Here is a 20,916-nt window from a genome sequence, read left to right on the forward strand (position 1 = left end):
TGCAGCAAAACACAAGCGGCTGACAGAGAACATGTTGGCAACACTGTCACCGGGCCGTTGTTTCCTCGTGTGTTGCATTATTCTGCTGAAGTGATGGCAGTGAGCAGTTTGCAGTGAGAGTGCAGGATGGAGAGGACGCCGCTGTGAGGATCCGAGTTTCCCTCACCTGGAACTACGGGACGGTCACTCGCACACGGCTGGATGGAGCAGAGCCTGGTTGACCTGGTTGTCCAAGACACCCCCCCCCCACCCCCAACCCCACCCCCACCCCCACCCCCACCCCATGATGTCCAGCAGGACCAGAGCCATAGTAGAAATGTTTGATTTGATCAAATGTTTGCGATGGTGGGTGGCTTTATGCTGCTGCTTCAATTCCTATCGAATATTACTTTTGGTCGCTGACTAACCCGCCGCTGCTATAATGAGGATGAATCTGTCGGCTCCACCCACAATCCCAAGTCACCACAGTCTCAGGCCACAAGACCGCTGCAACAAGAGCTCCTTGGTTCTTGGTGTTATTTCTTGTCATTATTGTGTATAAAGAGAAGAAGTGTGCAGGTGCTGACAACAGAAGCTCCTGAGCTGAGCAGTGCTTCTCCTTCTCCTTCTCCTTCTCCTTCTCCTTCTTCTTCTTCTTCTCCTTCTCCTTCTCCTTCTCCTTCTCCTTCTTGTCCAGCCTGTACTGAGGTGGACCTCGGAGGTGACCAGTGCTTTGTGCTGATGGAACCGAGTCGTGTTGCTGTTCAGATGTTCTGCTCAGGAGCTTCAGAATGAGTGCCGGTGTTCACCGGGCCTCTGCTCTGTTCACTTGTCTGCGGTTTGTCCGCACAATTTGGTGCTGGGAAAGGGGGTGGAGTCAGAGGAAAGTGGGTGGACCCAAAGCTCCTACAGCGAGGCGAGCCGGGTCACCGGGTGCTAATGACGGCCGGCAGACAGTGGTGCTGCCTGCGTGTGTGTGTGTGTTTGTGTGTGTGTGTGTGTGTGTGTGTGTGTGTGTGTGCTTATTTTGGTCCTTCCTCCACAGACTGGCCAGCAGGCTCTCCTCTTCCTCACCTTCAACAGAACCTTCTGATCCTCGCTTCCCTTTTCTCCTGTGTGTTGTTCAGTTTGTGTTGACTTGCCAGCGTTGTGTTGCCGTTACTTCTTGTCGCTGTTCTGAAACACCTGTTCGTACGGCGGCGGCGGGTGGTTGCAGTAGGACGGAGGCGGCGGGTAGTGGCTCATCATCTTGTGGGCGGAGCCAGGCTGTGGCGGGTAGACCGGATGGGCCATGTTCAGAACCGGGTCAGCGCCAGCCATTCCGTTCACCCCGAAGCCCTGCATACTGCCCGGCTGCTGGGACACTGAGGGACCAGAGGAGAGCACACAGTTAGTGCAACCTGGTCGCTTCTTCTCGAACCGCCAGAAGAAGAGGCGGACACGGACTGATGGCTCAGAACCCGAGCCGGCCGGACCTGGAGAGTTGACGGGGTGCCTGGTGAAGGAGACGTTGAAGGCCGTCTCGTCCCTCAGCGGCGACGGGTACATCCTCCTGCGGATGAAGAAGCCGGCGCCGCAGCAGAACAGAACGCCCATCATCAGCAGCACCCTGAGGGAACCAGAACCAGAGACAGAGTCTGAGAGGCCACGTCCTGTGTGCTGCCCCCCAGTGGACAGGTGGACAGGTGGACACACACTCACCAGAAGTACCACAGTCTCTGGATGGACAGGGCTCTCACGCAGCAGCGGGTCCCACAGCAGTCCTCATAGGAGCGACATCTGCAACGACAACACTCGTCAGCTGCTCTCAGACCCCCCCGGAGGTTGTTTCCAGTCATTACACCTTACAATCAAATCAAGAGTTTGGAGTGGATAGAGAACCACTACTTACATAAAGTAGATGGGGTACCCGCCTTCAAAGTACCAGCAGTATTTTTTGGCCTCCACCAGCTGTAAAAAAAGACAAAAAGAAAAGTCAAGCAAAGTTATGCTGAGAAGCCTCCAGGCCTAAGAGGAGACGTTTCCAGAGATCAGCTGGTCCGGCCGTGATGAGCTGAGTCGGCTCTTCTCACCGTTGCCCTCATGTTCTCACACAAGCTGCTGCTTTTGCTGTGATGGAGGCCTGACCAATCAAACACGTCTTACCGAGCCAGTGGAATAGAACCAATTGAAGAAGCGCTCCACTCTGGCAGATCCTGATCGTCACCGGGCGACTGTTCATCACACAGCCTGTAAGAAGCAGCCGGCAAGGAACCCCAAACCTCTGGAGCAGTCCAGAAAACAGCTCAGCTCAGTGTTTACAGCCTCCTGCTGCTGAAACTGATGCTTTGTGTGAGAGGGCGGGGCCAGCACCTGGCTGAGGGACAACGCCGGTGGCATTCATACATGTCAACAACATGTACTGTATGCACACACGCCGTGATGCGCTGTGGAGGAGATGCACTGAAAGCCACGTATCTGCTTGTACGACGCTCAGATTATCGTCTTCTGAAATAACGCGAGCAAGGAAATACAGCCTCTGCTTTTTGTTGCTTTTTTGCGCTGCGGCAGAGAGGATTTTCAGCTTCATCCACCAAAGCAGGAGGGGGAGAGGCTGCTGGGGAGGCCAGAGAGGGAGAGAGAGGAGGCTGGGAGGGGGATCTGGCTGCAGATGGAGGGGGGAGGGGGGAGGAGAGGGGGAGAGGAGGGGAAACAGTCGGGGGCGTAAATGAAGCCAATCAGGAGTGTTTGCTGCATCATGGTGGCAGGCAGGAAACGCACCACTCTCTAGTGCAGAGGGGGGGGGGTAGCTCCAGGAGATCCAGCAGGTGGTCCAGTCAAGTCCAACCAGGTTGCCCTCACCTCACCTGTCAGGCCCCCTGCTGTGGCCACCCAGTCCCAGACCCAGCTTCTCTTCCGCTCCAACCACCGCACCTGCTGGCACTGCTTTGCTCCACACAGGCAACACAGTGTTGTGGTGTTGCTATGGGAGCTCGGCTGAGAGCGTCGGGGGTTAAACAGGAGTCTGGGGACGGTGACTGTCTGCACCAGGCTGGTCCAGTGGGCCACCAGTGGGCCACCAGTGGGCCAGGACGTCTTGACTGACTGATGAGTCATTTTGAGATGATGGACATGCTGCTCGGCATCAATCCAGCATCAGGTGTGTGTGGGGGGGGCTCAGCAGAGAGCACCACCCAGTCACCTCACACAGCTCTGCTGCTGCTGCTCAGTGCAGACCAGATGATCCCCTCCCTCCCTCCCTCTCTCTCTCTCTCTCCCTCTCTCCCTCTCTCTCTCTCTCTCTCTCTCCTCCTCTCGCCCTGCAGCCGGGCAGCGGTCTGACCCAGCCAGCAGGGGGCGTCACCTCTGACAGGGTTCCCAGAGGTATTTTCATCGTGATCATTCTGTGTGTTTCCGAGTCTTCAGGCCTGATTTTGTTTAGTCTTTTTTCCTTGAGAAAAAGTTGATGTGAAAAAAAGCCCAGTTCTGTTTAAAAACTGCAGGAAAACCCCATCTGTGCCATGGCGGCTGGCTGCCAGTGACACACGATGCAAAACTTTGGCAAAGTGTTTTGCACCATCAGCTGTTGCTGTTCTTGCTGGACGATGACACACGCAGCAGCAGTCAGGACAAAAGAAAATAATGGCGAATGGAATTTAGTGCAGAAGATACAACTTGGGCATGAATGGTTGCAACTTCCTTCCTTCCTTCCAGCCTTGGTGATGCTGGTGTTATGAATCTTGATGAAAGCGTAATCTAATGGTTGCTCTGACCACCAGACTCAGCCAGTTAATGGTCAGCGTCCAGCTCTGTTCATTGTTTTGCACTAATTACGGCTGGGCTGCAGCGCTGACATCGGAGCAAAGTGTCCCTCTGTGCTCCCACACAAGACAAAGATGAGCGTTACGCAACCGCACAACGTGTTTCCCTGCTTGTTTTAAAGCAGCTCAGAGAGGTTTTTGGCCACAGGACTCCAGGGGGGGGCGGGGGGGCTGGGTTGGATTGGATGAATAGTTCAAAAGGTTCGGCGGCGCACATTAAAAGCTTTTGGATTGGACTGTGGAGTGTTTGTGAGAGGCGAGCGGGACGTGCCGCTGCCTTTGAAGCCGGCAGGATTCACAGGGTGGGATTGTGGGAAACGGGTCAAACAGGAGAGGCGCTGGTGGAGCCGCGAGCCGCGCTCACCTCTGCTCCGAGGCTTGACCCTCCACTTCAGTTCCTCTCACTTGCTGACCTCATTGCACAGAAAGCATGAGAAGAGCCCGGGTGTCCTGGATTACGCAGCCTTTCTGAACCAGCTCCAAGTCCCGCTTTGCTGCCAGATGGAAATGATTCTCGTGGCTCATGTCTTTATCCCGCCGGTGAACTCGCTTCATCCTGTACGTCTTTGACAGCGCGTGCCAAAGCACACCGCACTCGTGAGAGTCAACCTGCCGTGATGTCACAAAGGGCAGCGAGATCTCTCTTGCCACAAACGGACTGAGTCTGCTGTTTCCTGGCAAACTTCAAGTGGTGTTTGTGGCGCTGATTGCATGAGGCTGCTGGAGTCTGGGCTGAACATGAAGGAGTGGAACGCTCCACCTTTAAATAGAGCCTCAGCTGGATGGCTATTGGCTGGCACAAAAGCCACTGCACAAACGCTCCTCACTGCTCTCTCTCTTTCTGTCCCCCTCCTGTGCAAGCGGCTCTCTCTCTCCTTCCTGTCAGATTGATCGGGGCTGACCGCACAGATGCCTCCGCCATTAGCAAGTAGCAGCGAGCCAACCGGCATCACCAGGGCTGTCAGCGAGTGTGTGTGTGTGTGTGTGTGTGTGTGTGTGTGTGTGTGTGTGTGTGTGTGTGTGTGTGTGGACAGCAGTGGTTCAGAGCCAGCGCAGCCAAAGGAAATGTGTCAGAGAGGCAGCGTTCGACTGCCATCGCCACCGACTGGCACCGAGTATTTATACCCTCACTTCTATCGATTTCTTCTTTGACCGTTAAATGAGACAACTTGTGATGCAAAGCAAACCTGTTGTTATGCTCAACCTGCGCCAACACCAAACGCCATAATTAGTGATTCTGACACGTTGTTTTCACGGCCAACACTGCCGATGGGAACACAGAGGTTTCCCTGACTGTGTGAAGGATTGTATGAGGAAACACTGCGGGCTCTTTTCTGATGGTACAAGCGCTCCGCCTCCCCGCAGCCTCGCTCTTCATTACCAACACCGATGCTTTCAAAAGCAGGACTTGATTGCTTCGCTCCAAAATTTACCACCACATCATTTCATCTGGCCTTTCTAGTGCGCCACCTGCTGCCACTGTGGCTTCACTACCGGCTCACGAGGCCTTGGTTCATTTTTATGCTTTGCCCCCCCCACACACACACACACACACTTCTACCCACTATTCCAAGTGTTTATGATGGTTTAGTCAGGCTTAATTGGGGTTTAATTAAAAAATAATTGCACCATCTGTTCCCGTTGTTGATTTGTCCACCAGGACCAGTTTAACTTGGCTTCAGCCTGCAAGCTTCAGCAAGCTTCAGCTGCTCGCTCCTCTCACGACGACTTTGACCGTTCTGTACGTCTGACAGCTCAAAGGCTGAAATCCACAGATGGATGCAAACACAAGGCGATCCCAGCCCTGCTCTCCCATCCTGGAAGCCTGGTCACAGTCAAGATGGATGTTCTCACCAAGTCAGGCTGAATGAGATGAAATAATAATGCTGGCTGTTAATAATACATGAAAAGACATGAGTGTTAGTGGTGGGACAGTGGCAGGAAGGCTGGAGGATCATGCAGGATGCATCCAGACAGGAGACATACAACATTTTCCAGGGACAATTCCAATGTAGTTCTTCTATTTGAGGAAAGGCATCCGTGGACCTCCGGCCCGCTGGGACAGAAATGGTTCCCGCTTTAAAAGAAGATGTTAGATAATACGTCCAAATGACGTTGCATGAAGAGCAGCCTTGCCACTGTGGCAGCATGCAGGAGCCCTCGGCCTCCATGCAGCTCCGCTCATGTGTCACTGTGACCAAATGTCCCAGTTGCCTCCAGCACCTGGTTAATATGGGCACACTGGGGAACCAGGACAAAGGAGGTCCTGCTCACAGGTCGCCAACTGCCTTTGAACGCACCGTCATATCTGTGCCCTGAATTAGTATCATTACTGGTCATAGTATTTCTCTTATTTAAAGGAATGTTCCGTGAAGAAATGTGACATGTTTGCCTCGCACTCCCCCAGCATCACGGCTGCACCTTCACCTCTTCCCATTGTCTCTGTTCTCCGCTGCCGTGTCCTGCTAGCAGTGATGGGCAGCATTAAAGTTCACATTTGGCTCGCATGCACGCCGATTGGAACGGGTGATGCAGATTAAACAAATGAACGTCAGTCTATGGGCTTCCGACGCGCTCTTTGTGTCGAGCCACGAGACAATTTGAATCCGACTCGTATCGGAATGGGATTGTGCACGCGGCGCTCAAGCAACAATGGCAAGCGACGCGCAGCAGCAGAAACAAGCCACCGTCCCCCCCATCACACACACACACACACACACACACACACACACACACACACACACACACACACACACACACACACACAGGCCACAATAACCCTGCCGGTGCAGCGGCTCACCTCGACCAGCAGAGCGACGGTCAGCGCCAATCCCGCCCACAGAGTCCCCATCTCGGCCGGGAGGAGAGCGGAGCCCGGGCGCCGCTAGTGGAAGAGAGGTAGCCGGTCGGCTGACAACCAGGAGGAGGACGAGGAGGAGCAGCAGGAGGAGGAGAAGAAGGCTCCGGAGTCACAGCATCGCCGTCAGATCACAGCCGGAGTGCCGGGCCTGCCGGCTGCCGGCCCGGGGTGGCAGCACGGCGGCTGGGAAGCTGACGGTCGCTCGCTCCGCGAACGGAGAAGAAAAGCATGGTGGGGGGGGGGCGCGGGGGGGAGCTGGAGCTGCTGCTGCTGTTACTGCTGCTGCCGCCGCCGCCGCTGCATCCGCCAGTGATGTGGATGCTGATTCCACGCCCCTCTCCGACCCCTCCCCTCCCCACTCTTCCCGCATCCCCACTCCCCCACCCCCTTGCCCCGCCCTGCCTGCACGCGCTCTCTGTCTTTAATGGTTAAAGGCTCCGCGTGCAACATTTCTTGCGTCTTCACCCTGTGAGGTCACGCGGCAGGAAGTGCAGACACGGCAGTTTTGAGTGTAAATTCAAATCTCTTCCAAAGTGAATGGATGGCTTTACCTTGTGCACGGACTGCTCGGCGAGGCATCGCAGGCTTCGGAGGCTCGGCGTGCAGTGTGAAGGCGGGGCTTCTTTCTGGTGGGCTGACCTCCTCAGGACGATGCTTGACAACAGAGTCGTGCACGTCCTGCAGTGTTGCCCAGGTGTCCTGCAGAGTCCCTGCTCCACGCCATGTTAACACCTGTCAGCAGCTGTCTGGCAGACAGTGCCGGCTGCTCTCCGTGGTGCTGAAGCCTCTAACAGCCGCTTTAGAGGTACTGACTGCTGGCAGATCTGATTGTGGTTTCTCAGTTGGTCAGATTGCTGGTTTTAGGGTTGTTGTTGTTGTTGTTGTTGCTTTTTATTTAATAACAAGGACAACTTATAATAATTTTAAAAAACACACATTGCTAAATCATCCAGAAGCACATGCTGGTGATGAACAATAATGGGTGGATGAGACGTGAAGACGACTCTGCCACAAACTGCATGAATAGAGAACTCGAGTCCTGAAAGAAGAAGGTTGTTAAGAAAAGGTCTTGGAAAGATGGAGGGATGCAGGAAAATAAGGACATTTATCCCCCCAGAAAAAATACTGCCTGTGGGAACAAATAATAGGAAATAATCTTAGTGGGGTTGCAGCTTCAACAGATCCCTGCTCCCCCGAGTGCAGCAGCAGCAGCAGCAGCAGCAGCAGCAGCAGCAGCAGCAGGAGAAGATGGGTGGATGTTTACACTTCCAAGATAAATCCCTGGAGGAGGCGAATGTCTGGTCTGTTGACTACTGCCCCCTAGAGGTCAGTTGTCACCTACCGCCAATAGGGCTGTTTGTGCTTCAAGCGTATGAATCATAGATTGGCCAACACACAAACACAGCTAGCGACGTTTCCTGTCAGTCTGCTCACTCCTCTCACTGCTGCTGCCCTCAGAGTGTTTGTGGCCTTCAGGCTCCTCTGCCTTTGACCGTGTGTTGTTGCTTTGTCCTGCCGTCAGAGCCACTGCCACTCTGTTCCTCTCTGTCGCCCGCTGACACTTCCTGTCCCCCCCGGATTCTCATTAGGACTTTTCTGTGGCTCAGCGGGTCCAGGCTGGACCTCAAATGAACGTCAGTGCACGTCAGTGTAGCATATTGAACATCAGCGTTCACATTGAGTGCAGGCATTGGTTAGTTCCCAGTCTGGGAATGAGACCCACCAGTCAACAGCAGCACCTTCAAATGTTCTGCAGGTTTGAGACTGGAGCGTTTTGTTTCCCCTCTCTGCTAATCAGCACTTCTGTTGTCAGGAGACCACCCACTCCTTCTTCTTCTGCAAACAACACTCTGCCCAGTCTGTGTGTGGCTAATAGACACAGGAGGCTAATAGTCTGTCTCTAGTTAATGAGTGACTGACCCAGCCGCACCACAGTGAGGCTGCTGAAGAAGCAAACACAGAGCGGTGTTGACCAGTAGCTTCATGTGTCTGCTGCGGGCAGCTTGATGGAGACGCTGAGTGCTGCGGCTCCACTGGTGTCTCTGTGCCTGCCTGGTAACGTCACATGGTTGAGTCAGCAGGTTGACCGGGGAACCAGGTGGTACCAGAAGTAGAGTCTAGGGATCTCCTCCTGCTCCTCTTGTGGCCTTCATTTTAAATACCTCTACCTCCACCTAGTGGTCCATATTGGAATTGTTGTTCATAGTAGTGTGTGTGTGTGTGTGTGTGTGTGTGTGTGTGTGTGTGTGTATCCAGCCAAAAATCCAAGTGGAAGCTCTCAGTTGGCCTTGAAAGTGTTTATTTACAGAAGGGGACAGAATGCACAGATGTGTTTCTATCATCCGTATCGCCTCATAAACATAAATATACAGTACAGACTCACAGGAAGTGCTCGCCGTCTACATGTGAGGAAATAAGCCTTATTGCTAGAGGAAACTGACCAATGGGAAGCTTGCAGGTCAGCAAAGTGGGGAGAAGGGGGTAAAATGCAAAATGGCTCTTCAAACAGTTTTTTTTTTTTGTAAGAACAACTCTGAAAACAGTGCAGCCTCTTAATATGTACACAGAATAAGAAAACCTCTCAGAAATACCACATATGCAATATTTAACACACCTGAAAGTGAAAAAGTAGGGGGGAAACAACCTTGATCCGACATTCTTTTTTTCTCCAAGCGTGGCACAGAATAGAAAACAGGAACAAGGTGGACTCGCTTCGGTTCAGACGGGAAGCAGACGAGCAAATGGACCGCAGCCGACGAGCTAACGTTCTGGCGGCTTGAGTCGGGAATATAGAATCTGATGCACGGTTCGAAGCTCCTGACGCTCAACAGCCTCATTCCGATGGACTGGGAGTGGTTGAAGCGAGACCTGAGACTTCATGTCTTCATGTGTTTCATCCAGAACAAACCTGTGCTCCCACAGTTGACACCAGAGTGATGGACCACGGATGTCACCGCTGCCTTTGCACCTCGGCAGGTGAGTGCAGTTTTAGATTGGCTGGAGCACTGCTGCACAGAGGGCGCAGTATTCAGCCGTTCACCTTGTTTGGTTCAGGATGCTCGCGCTTCAGCAGCTCACCGCGGAGAAGAGAGGAAAACAAAAGCAAAGCAAGTCAGATACAGGAGACCAGAGCTTATTTTCACTTGGGAGAGGAACTTGTTGGTTTTTCCGGAGCGATGCGTGATGGAGAAAGGCGACACTCTGAGCGCTCGCTCATTAAATATATACATGCTGAGAGCAGGTGGAGTCAGTAGATGAACTCTCCTGGGACCTCCTGCAGAGCGCTGAAGGGCTCCTCAAACTTGAAGCGCTTGGAGATGGCCTTCTGCTGGGCGGCCAGCGCCTCCGTCTCCTTGGTGTTGCTGGTGGACGACTGGCGGCACTGGCCCAGCGTGTAGGCGGCCACCACGATCAGTTCCTCCGCACAGGGTTCCTCCCCGCCCCTCTCCCCCTCCTCCTCCTCCACCTCCTGGCTGGCCATGGGGCCGCTGGCAGGAGGTTGGGGGCTGCTGCTGCTGCTGCTGGAGCTGCTGCTGCTGCTGGAGCTGCTGGAGCTGCCGCTGCTGCTGCTGCTGCTGCTGCTGGAGCCGCTGGATGCTTCCTGGTCCTTGGACGGCAGGATCTCCTCCACCGTCTGCGTGTCTTGAGGCTCTGAGGAGCACTGAAGCCAGGGGTGCTGGAGACACTCTTCAGCTGTGGCCCGGTCCCTGCACACACACACACACACACACACACCCGTCACAGTGCTCCCAGGGTTCATACAGGTTTATACCACCATCTTTGGAGTTGTAGGAGTTACTGGCAGCACTGAAACCCTGCTAAAACACAGGCGGTGCTGTCTGGTGTCGTGATTCTCACAAGCAAATGGCCAGTGGACACTTAACCAAAGAAGAAAACAGGCGCAACAAGTTCTCCGATACTGATTGGCAAAATATCTTGTTGTGGTTCTGAGAATCTCTCCAGCTTTACTGCGATGCACTAACTGCCAAAAACTGCATTCTGTTGCTCTAGTGCAATGACAATAACAATAACAAATCCAGCTATTTGGCACCATCTAGTGGACAAAACGCCGTATTGATTTCGCTTTTCAACCCCTCAACGTTTGTTGGCACTTTCTGTGAGAATATGAAGATATTTGGTCTCTTTAAAGATAACAAATGGAGAGAAAGACAGAGCGTGAGCACTGACTGTGGGTGTTTGTGCAGCAGCGTCTGGATGAAGGACACGGCGCCCTGGTTCAGCTGCTGCAGCTCCTCCTCCTCGTAGCTCACGTTGAGCTGCGAGATGTTGAGGAAGGTCTCCTGCTTGTCCTCGCCCAGGAACGGAGAGATGCCTGTCAGCATCACGTAGGCCAAGACGCCAATACTCCTACACACAGAAGGAAGAGCGGGAGTGACGCAGTGACACTGGCGGTCAAACTGGGCTGTTTTCCTTTGATGACTTTTCCTCACCACATGTCTGTTGCTGTGCTTATTGGCTCATAGTTCAGAATTTCAGGGGCTGAAAAAACAAAAAAACAAAAAATCAAACACATATTAGTCACGTGTTTGAGCCGAGACAGTTTGGCCCCCCAAAAATAGAGGCGTACTCACCAACGTATTCTGGAGTGCCCATGATCTCCCTGAGCTCCTGGTGGCTGCTGACCATCCTGGACAGACCAAAGTCCACGATCTTGATGTCGCCCAGAGGAGAACTGCTGGTCAGCAGGATGTTCTGAGGCTGTCAGGGGGGGGGAGAAACGAGCATCTATTAGTCCTGACTCCAGCATTCTCTTCTACCTTCTCTTGATCTCCAGGAAGCAGCATGTTCATCCCAACGCTCTGACCTTCAGGTCCAGATGGACCACACTGCTCTGGTGGAGGAAGGCCACTCCCTCCAGGATCTGCCTCATCAGCCTCTTGACGTCCTGCTCGCTGAAGGCCTCGTCCTCTGACACGCACTGGTTGAAGATCTCGCCACCGGCCGCGCTGAGGGAAAACATTCGCACGCAAATGACAAGACGTCAGGAAGCGGCGTCCGACGTCACGTGACATCTTTGCTGCGGCCAATCCGAGCGCGCTCAGTTCACACGGCACGCAGGCAAAGGTTAAAGAGCTCCAGTCTGAGTCCGTCTGAGTCCAAGTGCTGCATGTTGTGGGTGAGTTTGCAGACACAGCAGACAGCTTCCAAATTTAGCACGAGTCTTCAGCAGCCACTCTGAAAACACACGTTGTTTTGGTCAACATCAGCAGAGGATCCTCTGCTGATGTTGACCAAAGCAACGCGTGACGTCCTGCACAGACAAACATGGCACGAATCAGAAACTGCCTCCGCCGACCGAGGAACTCTTCAAAACTTCCCTGCCCTCCTCAAAGTGCTTCTTTCATTTCCTGCGGCCCGAGATAAACTCTGCTGGATCAACTCAATTAGAGCGAGTGCGTGATGGCAAAGACAAAGAGAGGGCAGTCAGGAATAGACAAGGAGTCCCCTCAGGGTGCCCATGAATTAGGCTTTATCTCCAAGGAAGGTGCTGGAGACGGAGGGAGGAGGAGGAGGAGGAGGAGGAGCAGGGCTGTTTTGGTTTTTCTTTCCGAGGTGAGATGAAATGACTGTGGAGCACAGTGCATTCTGGGAAATGCACACTGGCAGATGTGTGCGACAGGGTCACCGGTGCAAACAGCAACTAGTCCCTCCCTCCACACTGGCTCCATTCAATGCTGCTGCTGCTGCTGCTGCTGCTGCTGCTGCTGCTGCTCAAGTACTTCATTGATGAAGTCCCAAGCACTTAACACACACACACACACACACACACACACACACACACACACACACACACACACACACACACACAGGGATCAGACTCATTCAGGGAGTCTCAGCAGCATCTCTTAGTTTGCCGGTGAGTAACAAGTGCAGGTGATCTGCTCCCGTGGGTCGGCTGTCAGTCCAGAGTCCCGGCCAGAGTGGGTCAGGTTCAGCGCGTTGGGTCTGCGGCCGATCCGATCAGCACTGCACCTCCACAGTCGCTAGGGTTCGCTCTACAGTCTGTTGCAGCAGAGACACCTGCTAGACTGTGAGCCTGTCACAACAGAAGAGGCTCTTTTATTTGATCCCAACAACTTTCAGTTGCTGGCTGGACTTTGAATAAAGCCTCCACACAGCCTGAGCCCACACAAACACACAGTCCTGATGGATGGATGGACAGCGGCCGTGCAGCCCACTCAGAGGTCAGTGGGAGCCTGAGGGCGGGCTCAGCGGGATGATTGGCGGCTCGCTAATGCCGTTAATGAAATGCCTGTCGGAGCGCCGCCGTGCGGACCCATCGATTCAGCTTTGATTTCCCCGATGCGGAGCCCCGGTGGACGAGGAACGCGGGGAGACACACACGCGTCACATGACCTATAAATTCTCACTGCGCGTCTGACCTGCTTTAGTTGTCACGCAAAACACAAACACACAACTGTGCCTCCAGGAGGAGGCTGGCAGGACTCGTTGCCATCCAGAGGAGGCCTCTCTGCTCCTTCACAGCTTTGGGTGGTCAGACGCAGCAACAGCCGCTGCTTCCTGAAAACCATCAAGAAATCTCCACCGCATGCATTCCAACTGCAGCAGCTGTTCCTGAGCAAGTGGATGAAAGTAGGAGGTTGAGTCAGGGCAGCCGCACTGCGTGATTGTCATGTTGAAGACGTTTGTCCTCTCATCCATCTTCCACATGACAACCACAAAGTTCCCAACGGAACCTTCCACTGTGAGACCAGCTGGGTGAGCGAGAAGGCCACGGTGAGGTCAAGAGGTCAAGCCTGGCAGCACAGCCAACCAGATCCAGCCCTCCGTTCCAGACCCAGGACTGGACTTTCCAGCAGCAGCAGCAGCAGCAGCAGCAGCAGCAGCAGCTCGCACCCTCAGGGTCGAGGCTGTTTGTGTGGACGGAGGCCTGGAGCCGCCTGACGTCATGGTAAATGACCAGTGGCTTCAATCAACCTGCGGTGAGGCCCCCTGGTGGGGCGGGGGCAAAACAAAACAGTGGGGCCTCTGCTGAGGGACCCCCACACATGGTGCACGAGAGCCTTTTCACAACTCTGCTGCATTTCTGTGCTGTGTGGAGGCAGTGGTCCCAGGTCTCACTGTCAACACTGCATTTGTTCACATTTTAGAAGCTTTCAACTCTTTCTTTAATCCTACTTGAAGTTTTGCTGCTGCTGCTGCTGCTGCTGCTGCTGCTGCTGCTGCTGCTGCTGCTGCCCTGGCTCTGCGTCCCTCTCTCTCCCCTCGCTCTGGGCGAGCGGCCATGCTCTGACCGGTCACGTGTGTGCGTGCGGCTCCACTGACACGATGAACTCTGAGCTGGAGCTGGGCCAGCACTCTTCTATCGCCCTCATTCACTCTCTCCAGCAGCCTCTTCCTCTCCTATCGTCACCCCCCCCCCCCCAACCCCTCCCCCGACTGGAGAAAACAACTCCACAACAAAAGAGAAGAAAGCAGCAGAAAGCAGCAGCAGCAGCAGCAGCAGCAGCAGCAGCAGCTTTGTCCTCTTGCTCTGCCTTGCAGCCATCAATGCTCCTCTGTGTCAGCTTTGACCCTCGCTCGCTCGCAGCCCAAAGCCCCCCTTCTCCTCCTCTGCCTCCACCACTCCATCCTCCGTCATCGCCATGTGCCCCACTGCCCGAAATATCTGTCAGCTGTCGGACCAATAAAAGAAGCGCTGAAGGGGGGGGGTGGCCAACGTCTCCTCTCCTCGCTGTGAGGAAGCCATTCTGCTCCACTTCACTGACATATATACACAAAGATAAGATGAGAGTGGTGGTGGTGGTGGTGGGGGGGGTGGGGGGGGAGTGGTGGGGGGGGGTGAAGATGTTCTGAAGTCTTTGCTGCACACACTGCTGACTGATGTCATCACCCAAAGCAAAGCCTGAGCAGAGGTCTCACGGCTTCGGAACAAAGTCTTTGCACCTTTTTGATTGTTGTTATTCCAGTTAAACTGTGAATGTGTTTGTTTGCGAAGCAGCAAATCGCTGGCGCCCAGCATTTTAAAGGCATTTTATAAATGTGCTGCAGACATGAGAGCGAGTGGAGAACATGCGAGACGACTCGTGGCAAGAAGCTCCATCTTCACTCAGCGCTGCACTTAATTCTGGGATTATCCCATTTTCTTCTTGAAACAATGGCTGGGATTGGGATTATGGGCTGCGTTGGGTCAGGATTGGTCTGACTGGAGCCCTCAGTGGGCCACTTACCCCCCCCCCCCAATGGGACAGATTGCACTGCACCGTCATGTGCTGCTGATGGGACATAATCCTGTAAAAGACCACAATCCTCACCCTCTCTGCGACTGCTACACACACACACACACACACACACACACACACACACACACACACACACACACACACACACACACACACACACGCAGCAGTGTGCACTGACTGTTGTTGAGGCGGGCACACATTTCTTTTGCTTTGTTTGTGTAATAATCTTTGTGCTTTGCATCATGCAGATCTTCAGTGTTGCTTTGTGACCAGGATGTGGTTCTGGTTCTGGTTCGTCCGTGTTCTTAGTGGTGCCTGTTGGGCCCTGTTGGTGCGTGATGGACTTCCCAGCTTGCTCAGCTTTCAACAAGGTGCTCCAGAACAGCAAGCCTGTCTGAGTTCCAGTGAGAAGCTGCTGCTGTGTTGAGGGACCAGTGTGCTGCTGGGCCTCTGTGTGTCCACCAGTACCAAGGCCCGGCAGCGTGGGGTGGGTGTTTATGAGCGTGTCAATACTTCCTGTTGAGGGGGGGGTGGGTGGGTGGGGGTGGACGCAGGCCAAAAACAATATGGCATGTGAGAGACTTCATCAACCCTGCACGCCAGCAGCAATCAATCACTGCATTGTTAGAGGAGCTTCTGATGTATTGACCCACTGTTGCTCTGCTCAGACTGGCCTCACAGCCTCAACCATGTTACTGTAGCTGCTGCTGCTGCTGCTGCTGTAGCTGCTGCTGCTGCTGCTGCTACTGCTGCTGCTGTTACTGTAGCTGCTGCTGCTGCTGCTGCTGCTGCTGCTACTGCTGCTACTGCTACTGTTACTGTAGCTGCTGCTGCTGCTGCTGCTGCTGCTGCTACTGCTGCTGTTACTGTTACTGCTGCTGCTGCTGCTGCTGCTGCTACTGCTACTGCTGCTGCTACTACTGCTACTACTGCTGCTACTGCTGCTGCTGTTGCTGCTACTCGGATTTTGATACAACTTTGATTTCTGGAAAGTTGAATCCAAGTTTCAATTTTGTTTTCGGAGTGAGTTCTTTCAGGCAGCCAATACTTGTGATGTTAGCCTTTTGTTAAGTGAAGGTAAAGCGCTATACATGTGTACACACACACACACACACACAGACACACACACACACACACACACACACACTCTGGGAACCAGGTCAAGCTGGGCTCGGGGAAGGACCAGCGAGATGAGATCATCGACAACTGGTGCAGCTAGTCGTCACGTGCGTGCGTGTATGTATGTGTGTGTGTGTGTGTGTGTGTGTCCCACACACTGGGTCACACTAAGCCGCACACCAGTTGCTCATTATGAAGTGTTGCTGGTGGACTTAAAGCATCGACCTGCCGTCAGTTTGTCCTGCCAGCTCCAAGGTCTGCAGGCCCGGAGAAACCCAATCTAGGTGGCAGAATCAGTGTGTGTGTGTGTGTGTGTGTGTGTGCGTGTGCGTGCGTGAAGTGACAAAGGCGAGGCACATTGCTGGAATGGCTGGTGTTTGCTGAAGCATTAAAGTCGGGCCCGAGGCCGTGCTGGGCTAAAAACACTGGGCTCCCTCGTGCTCCCCCTCTGAGACTCTGGCACTGTTTGGTGTCCTGCAGGGCTCCTCTATGTGGAGTCACGAGTTCAAAACTGAGTCCCGGCTCACACAAACACCTTCCACATCCCCACAGGAGCTGCTTGTGACGGTTGAGTACAGAAAAAAGCCCCAAACCCCCGAGAAGACTCACAACTCCAGGACCAGCACCATCTCGGAGGCCATCTCGTAGACCCGGTGCAGGTTGACCACGCGGCGGCTGGACGTGGCCAACTCCAGCACGGCGATCTCGTGGAGGATCTCCGTCCGGCAGTCCTGCCCCTTCCTCCGCTTCCTCATGAACTTGGCGGCGTACTCGTGGCCCGTGCGCTTCTCCACACACTTCCGGACCACGGCGAACTTGCCCCTGGGGAGACGGGGTCGTGTTAGAAACTCTCTGTTGACTGGAAGAAGATTGAGAGTGCGTTAAAGAAAGGAGAGAAGATGTGAAGCGTTGGATGAAAACAACGGCTTCGAGTCAGTTGTGTCTTTGTTCTGTTTCCACGGCTTCTTTCGGTCTCCATGCAGCTCAACACTCAACTGGTCCTCACCAGTTCAGTCCTTGTGAAGTTCATCAACCCCCCACCCCCCCGCCGACCCCCCCGCCTCAGTGCTTCCTCTAAAATATAAAGTCTAAAATATCAGCCAGTAGTTTTTGTTGTGCAGCTCTATAATGGAAGCGGCCCCTACCGGTGGTGAGGGTATTACACCGTGGATGCGGTATCGCTGTTGTCAGCTTCCTGTCTCGGGCCAGCAGGCCTGACCCAGTTCTATCTGGGGACAGAAGGCGGGCGGTCCTCGTGTCGGGACTACAATCGGTGTGTGTGTGTGCGTGCACAGATGCGCGGCGCCCAGGGGAAATCCTCTGACATGCAGCTGCCTGATGGAGACGACACGGCCGCAGCGCGCAGCCTCCCTGCGGCTACTGCGGCTACACGCCACGCTCCAATAATCAGCAGCGCCGTCCCGCTGAACCCCGGCTGCACGCGGCGGCACACCCAAACCGTTGGCCGGACATTTCAGGAAGAAATGAATGGCGCACATAATAGAGTGCATCTGGGAAAACTTCAGTTTGCATCCAACCAACTATTATCAGGGTCATAATGAGTGAGCGAGGGACTTCTTTAAGCTCTAGTGGAGGTTTTACTTGGTGCGGGACAGGAATAGGTTCAGTTCTAACTCAGTTTTAAGTCTCGCCAGCAGCCAGCACAGCTGGGTCACCTCAAGACGTGCGCCATAAGAAGCACAAGGAATAGGAACAATCCCTGTTCTGAGGAGGTGTCGGAGCCAGGGGGGCGGAGCATGACCAGCAGCCCCGGGCCGCCCTCATGTGAGAGTCATGGGGCTGAAGATGCCAGAGGATCATGGTTCTAATGTGACTGCATGTTCCTTCACGGCAGGATGGCAGTGCACTGTGTGGAAGTCCACGGGTGCAAAGGATTATTATTTATTTTCAAATACTGAGCTCGGAAACAGAAAGTCAAGTCCTGAGTGACTTGCTGCTCATGTGGTTCTGTGGTTTCCTGAAGTAGCACACGGACCCCCCCCCCCCGACCCTCCCCAGGAAAAACACGGCACGTTTCCTTCCCGCTCCCGCTGTCTTGGAGCGGCGGTGGCCGTGGGAAGCTCCTGGCAGCAGTGCGTCACGGTCAGGGGTGTGGTCGGAACTGGGCCGGCGGACGGTGCTGTTTGCTTTGGGAGTCTGGGCCCTGCTCTTTAGAAAGCGTCCTGGGCCACCGCAGCCTTTTCTAAAGCAGCGTCAGCACATTTCCAAAGCCGGCAGCCTCATTCACAGACTACACCCTGAAAGAGTTGGCTTTTGTGGATGTGTGTGTGCGTATGTGTATGTTTGTGTGTGTGTGTGTGTGTGTGTGTGTGTGTGTGTGTGTGTGGATACACACTCGCTCCCATGCAGACCAGAGGAGATGACACAGCTTGGAGCGGCGGCGTACAGAAGCAGTTGAGCGGACGCAGCCTCTGACTGAAAGAGGTTGAGGCCTAAAGCCCAGCGGCAGCGAGAGCTTTGTGTGCACTGACACAACAACATGACAGTAAGACAATGTGATGAGCGGCGAGCGGGCTGCACCGCTCGCCTGGCAGTTACACACCAACTTGGCTCAGCGATGAACGGCTCAGGTCCGTAGGAATCGCAGGACGAGGACGCTTCATTATTTTGTAGAAATGCTCATGAGCTCACATGTTGCTGCTTACACCAGGACACTTCAGTCAGACCTTGGCATGATGCTTTGCGGTTGGTTGGTTGGTTTGTGTGTCAAAGGTCTGTTTGGCAGAAGAGCATCGGTAACAGACAGGAGTTCCACCTCGTCTTCCTGCTGATCAGCTCTCTGAACGTCCCTTCAAGATTAGAATAGAAATAAAGTTGTTGCCGCGTTCTTGTGTCGAAGGTCTCTGGGCCCTCAGCGACCCAGCGGGCCCAGTGTGAGGACCCCCGGGGTTCTGCTCACGTGGAGGCTGCTGGTGCTGGCGCCCTCGCTGCTCTGCCCTGGATGCATTTAATTGAAATAAAGATTTCCAGTGGCAGCGAGCCAGACACACCCGCTGCCATCCACTGCCCCCCCCCCACCTCCACTCCACCCCCCCGGCCTGTGTGTGCACCACAGGATTGGCTGGCAGCCACTGCCGCCACGTAGGCCCAATGTAAACCACCCACGCCAACAATAACAACATGGAAAAAGCTGAAAAGATGAGCTGTGTTCTGGTCTCTGGTGCTTTCCATTGGAACGGCCGCTTCCGCTCTCATCAGGGCACCCAGTGCAAAAGCTGCAGCATCTCACAGTGGTTAGAAACCACACCTCTGCCTCACTTCCCTGCAGGCCATGACTTGTACTTTATTCCTTTGTGTCTTTCATTCGCTTTGTCAAAAACTCCTGCTTTGGTGTTCCTTGCAAATAACTGCGGAGGAGTGGGGGGTGGGTGGGGGGGGTCCTAAGACCTCGGCAGGCTGTAACCATATGGCCTAATAAGAGAGTGGTGATTTCTACCTCTAAGACCCAGCATGGAAACAGCTTTGGCTGTGGAACCATCTGGAACGCGGTGGCTTCCTCCCGGTCGTCCTGAAGGTCCTTAAAGGAGCTTGGCCTCAGGCCATCTGGGACCCCCAGCACCGGGGGGTAAAGTGTGTGTGTGTGTGTGTGTGTGTGGGGGGGGGGGGGGTCATCTTCCAAAGCGTCCATCCTGAACCTTCCACCTCGAGCCCGTCAGGGCCACAGACAGTGTTCTTCAAGAGAACTCCCACATTCACCACATACTTTCCTCCCGTCTCGCTTCCCAACCTGCCCAACACCTTTTACACACAAACACCATAAACACACAAACACCATAACCACACAAACACCATAAACACACAAACACCACCTTCATCTCCACAACGTCAGGGGGGAAAAAACAACAAAAACAGCTCAGCCTGAACACACGTTCCTGGCCAACACGTGTGTGTGTGCGTGTGTGTGTGTGTGTGTGAGTGAGTGAGTGAGTGAGTGTGTGTGTGTGTGCGATCATCAGTCCTCCTCTCAGTCAGACACAGACAGACAGACTGTCTGCTAGAAGGCCTAGCGACAGGCACAATGTTCTGCATGCTTGTTCAATGAAGCGCCTTCAGTTCTCAGCCCCTGCAGTCACATTGACAGCAGACACAGATATAGATGCTGTGCAGTCCCCGGGTCAGACATTCATTCCAGTTCGGTGTCACTTCAGTTTCTGGCCCAGTGTTGACCCTCAGCCAGGAGCCACCAGGGTTCCTTCTGAGCTTCAAGGTCGCCATGAAACCACTCTCCGGATCAGATTTTTCACCGCCGACTTCAGACGGCTCAACCGCGGGCCGGGCCGGGCCAGGAGTCAGCTGAAGGGATAATGCGGCGCAGCGGGGGCAGAGTGGCGGCGGCACAATGGGCCGAGCGTGAACTTGGGACACATGAACGGCCGTCAGCTGATCTGCCGACCACAATGCGGGACAGATCAGAGCGCTGCGAGGCAGATTGTTGTGGGCTTTCATGTTGCTGCGGGCTGACTAATCTCAGTCACAATGTCAAGTCATAGGACGCTAAGCTGCTGCGCACACACGGCTCCGGTGAAGCCCAGTCACACACAGCGAGTAGAGGTGAAGCCAGAAGGTATCTCCAGCATGGGGGGGGGGGGGGGGGGGCAGCTCATCCTGGGAGAGGAGGCACTCACATCAGGTCCACCTCCTTTTAGTCTGACCTTCTGCACACAGTCCCCGATATACATGTTCTGTATACTGTGTGTGTATTATACATATTTATATACAAACAAATAAAATCACTTTCATTTGAGACATTTTGAGATAAGAATTGTGTTACACTAAAATCAGACTTAAAAGGGGGCATGTTTTACTCGTCCAAGACTAGTCACGTGCCGTGAAAGCTTCGGGACGGACAAATAACTTGAGTGCATTGCACGAAGCCACTTTTGTCATTAAAGACCACGAAGAATCTCGCAGG

General features: G+C 54.1%; 2 protein-coding genes across 2 annotated transcripts in view; both read right to left on the reverse strand.

Moving 5' to 3' along the window:
* Positions 1–747: 747 nt before the first annotated feature.
* vopp1b (VOPP1 WW domain binding protein b) lies at positions 748–6,884 on the reverse strand. The gene is made up of 5 exons (XM_076016076.1): positions 6,580–6,884; positions 1,871–1,929; positions 1,681–1,758; positions 1,455–1,588; positions 748–1,343 (listed from the first exon to the last, which is right to left on the reverse strand). The coding sequence occupies exons 1-5, from the start codon at positions 6,628–6,630 to the stop codon at positions 1,138–1,140; spliced, it is 528 nt and encodes a 175-aa protein (XP_075872191.1). The 5' UTR covers positions 6,631–6,884; the 3' UTR covers positions 748–1,137.
* Positions 6,885–8,921: 2,037 nt separating this feature from the next.
* The window catches only part of stk17a (serine/threonine kinase 17a), a 12,778-nt gene continuing 783 nt past the window's right edge, over positions 8,922–20,916 (reverse strand). Inside the window, exons 2-7 of the mRNA XM_076016088.1 lie at positions 16,593–16,805; positions 11,465–11,606; positions 11,232–11,358; positions 11,091–11,139; positions 10,828–11,007; positions 8,922–10,346 (exon numbers count right to left, since the gene is read on the reverse strand). Coding sequence (XP_075872203.1) covers positions 9,887–10,346; positions 10,828–11,007; positions 11,091–11,139; positions 11,232–11,358; positions 11,465–11,606; positions 16,593–16,805 — 1,171 coding nt within the window. The 3' untranslated portion in view covers positions 8,922–9,886. The remainder of the gene's footprint in view (positions 10,347–10,827; positions 11,008–11,090; positions 11,140–11,231; positions 11,359–11,464; positions 11,607–16,592; positions 16,806–20,916) is intronic.

This window comes from Nelusetta ayraudi, unplaced genomic scaffold (genome assembly GCF_046127955.1).
Source record: "Nelusetta ayraudi isolate G7.1 ecotype Tasmania unplaced genomic scaffold, CSIRO-AGI_Nayr_v1 ptg000214l, whole genome shotgun sequence".
Taxonomy (NCBI): domain Eukaryota; kingdom Metazoa; phylum Chordata; class Actinopteri; order Tetraodontiformes; family Monacanthidae; genus Nelusetta; species Nelusetta ayraudi.

Excerpts from the sequence above, each read along its gene's own strand:
- vopp1b (XM_076016076.1), bottom strand. The coding sequence starts at position 6,630 with ATGGGGACTCTGTGGGCGGGATTGGCGCTGACCGTCGCTCTGCTGGTC. Across the intron at positions 1,589-1,680 it reads CAGAGACTGTGGTACTTCTG|GGTGCTGCTGATGATGGGCG; the intron begins GTGAGTGTGTGT and ends TGGTTCCCTCAG. Across the intron at positions 1,344-1,454 it reads GCACCCCGTCAACTCTCCAG|TGTCCCAGCAGCCGGGCAGT; the intron begins GTCCGGCCGGCT and ends CTGGTCCCTCAG.